The sequence below is a fragment of the Lepus europaeus genome, chromosome Y (genome assembly GCF_033115175.1).
Source record: "Lepus europaeus isolate LE1 chromosome Y, mLepTim1.pri, whole genome shotgun sequence".
Lineage (NCBI taxonomy): Eukaryota > Metazoa > Chordata > Mammalia > Lagomorpha > Leporidae > Lepus > Lepus europaeus.
In genome coordinates this window covers 11,672,518-11,674,476 of record NC_084851.1, presented here as the reverse complement: position 1 = coordinate 11,674,476, position 1,959 = coordinate 11,672,518, and the positions used below count along the sequence as shown (strand labels likewise).

The following is a 1,959-nucleotide window of genomic DNA, read 5'->3' as shown; positions in this document are numbered from 1 at the left end:
TTGTTAATTTGGGTCTTCTCCCTTTTTTTTTTTTTTGACAGGCAGAGTGGACAGTGAGAGAGAGAGACAGAGAGAAAGGTCTTCCTTTTGCCATTGGTTCACCCTCCAATGGCCGCCGCGGTAGCGTGCTGCGGCCAGCGCACTGCGCTGATCTGATGGCAGGAGCCAGGTGCTTCTCCTGGTCTCCCATGGGGTGCAGGACCCAAGCACTTGGGCCATCCTCCACTGCACTCCCTAGCCACAGCAGAGAGCTGGCCTGGAAGAGGGGCAACCGGGACAGAATCGGTGCCCCGACCGGGACTAGAACCCGGTGTGCCGGCGCCGCAAGGCGGAGGATTAGCCTAGTGAGCCACGGCGCTGGCTTCTTCTCCCTTTTTTGTTTAGTTAAACCAAGGATGTATCAATTTTATTTATTTTTCAAAACACTATTTCTTCATTTCATTGATTTTTTTGCATTATTACATAGTGACCTTGTCTCTTTTGACAGTTTCTTTCTTTTTTGTTTAAAGATTTATTTATTTATTTGAAAATAAGAGTTACACCAAGAGAAGAGAGGTGGAGAGAGAGGTCTTCCATCTGCTGGTTCACTCCCCATTGGCTGCAATGGCTGGAGCTGCTCCAATCCAAAGCCAGGAGCCAGGAGCTTCTTCTTGGTCTCCCACGTCAGTGCAGGAGCCCAAGGACTTGGGCCATCTTCTGCTACTTTCCCAGGACATAGCAGAGAGCTGATCAGAAATGGAGCAGCTGGGACATAAAGCAGCACTCATATAGGATGCCGGCACTGCAGGCAGTGGCCTTACCCTCTATGCCACAGCACTAGCCCTGATGGTTTCTAAGTCTATTTTCTCTGGCTTAGTGCCTACAAGACTGAGCATGTTCCAAGTAGGGCTCCGGCAACTCACTTCTGGCAGACCCTTGGGCTGAGGCCAGACACTATTCCTCCCTTCCACTTCTGACATGCTGTTGGCTTAGTCTGTGTATGTGTGGTAACACCATGTCTGCTCCACTGTTAGCCATGGTGCCTTGTGCCTGGAAGGCTGCCACTGTGGTAATTTTCCTTCATGGATTAGGAGATACTGGGCATGGATGGGCAGAAGGCTTTGCAGGTATCACAAGTTCACATACCAAATGTATCAGCCTGCATGCACCCATTATGCCTGTTACATTAAATATAAACATGGCTATGCCTTCTTGGTTTGATAATATTGGACTTTCACCAGACTCACTGGAGGATGAATCTGGAATTAAACAGGCAGCAGAAAATGTAAAGGTTTTGATAGATCAAGAGGTGATGAGTGGCAGTCCTAACAGAATCATTTTGGAAGGATTTCCTCAGGGAGGAGTTTTATTTTTATATACTGCTATTACCATACAGCGGAAACTGGTGGGTGTCACTGAACTTAGTAGCTGGCTTCCACTTTGGGCTTCATTTTCACAGGGTCCTGTCAGTGGTGCTAATAGAGATATTTCTATTCTCCAGTGCCATAGAGATTGCGACCCTTTAATTCCACTAATGTTTGGTTCTCTTACTATGCAAAAACTAAACACATTGCTAAATTTGGCCAGTGTAACCTTTAAGGTCTATGAAGGCATGAGGCACAGTTCCTGTCAGCAAAAAATGGATGCTTAATATTTCTGAAGTATGTTAATTTTTCTGCTGTATTCCAACAGACCAAACAAGATACACAAGGATGTATCTTTATAAATGGGTGCTAATTGGTAATGAAAATAATTTACTACTGGACTATAGAATAATAATGTTGACAATGAAGACATATGTATATCTCTGGATTTAAAAATTTTGAACAGTCATTTCCTGAGTCATTTTGCTTTGCCTTGAAGAATAAGATGTATTGTTTCATTATATAAGTCAGCAAAATCTTATTTATGGCAAGAAATATTCTGTTGCAATATTGTGCTGTAATGTGGGGAAATGTAAAAGTTTTCCACAGTTTCTAT

The 1,959-nt window shown here is 44.1% G+C and overlaps 1 protein-coding gene across 1 annotated transcript; it reads left to right on the top strand.

The window, feature by feature from the left end:
* The first annotated feature begins 979 nt into the window (after positions 1 to 979).
* LOC133754090 (acyl-protein thioesterase 1-like) lies at positions 980 to 1,630 on the top strand. The gene is made up of 2 exons (XM_062184676.1): positions 980 to 1,342; positions 1,439 to 1,630. The coding sequence occupies exons 1-2, from the start codon at positions 980 to 982 to the stop codon at positions 1,628 to 1,630; spliced, it is 555 nt and encodes a 184-aa protein (XP_062040660.1).
* The last annotated feature ends 329 nt before the right edge of the window (positions 1,631 to 1,959 follow it).

Excerpts from the sequence above, each read along its gene's own strand:
- LOC133754090 (XM_062184676.1), top strand. The coding sequence starts at position 980 with ATGTGTGGTAACACCATGTCTGCTCCACTGTTAGCCATGGTGCCTTGT. Across the intron at positions 1,343-1,438 it reads AAGGATTTCCTCAGGGAGGA|GGTCCTGTCAGTGGTGCTAA; the intron begins GTTTTATTTTTA and ends TCATTTTCACAG.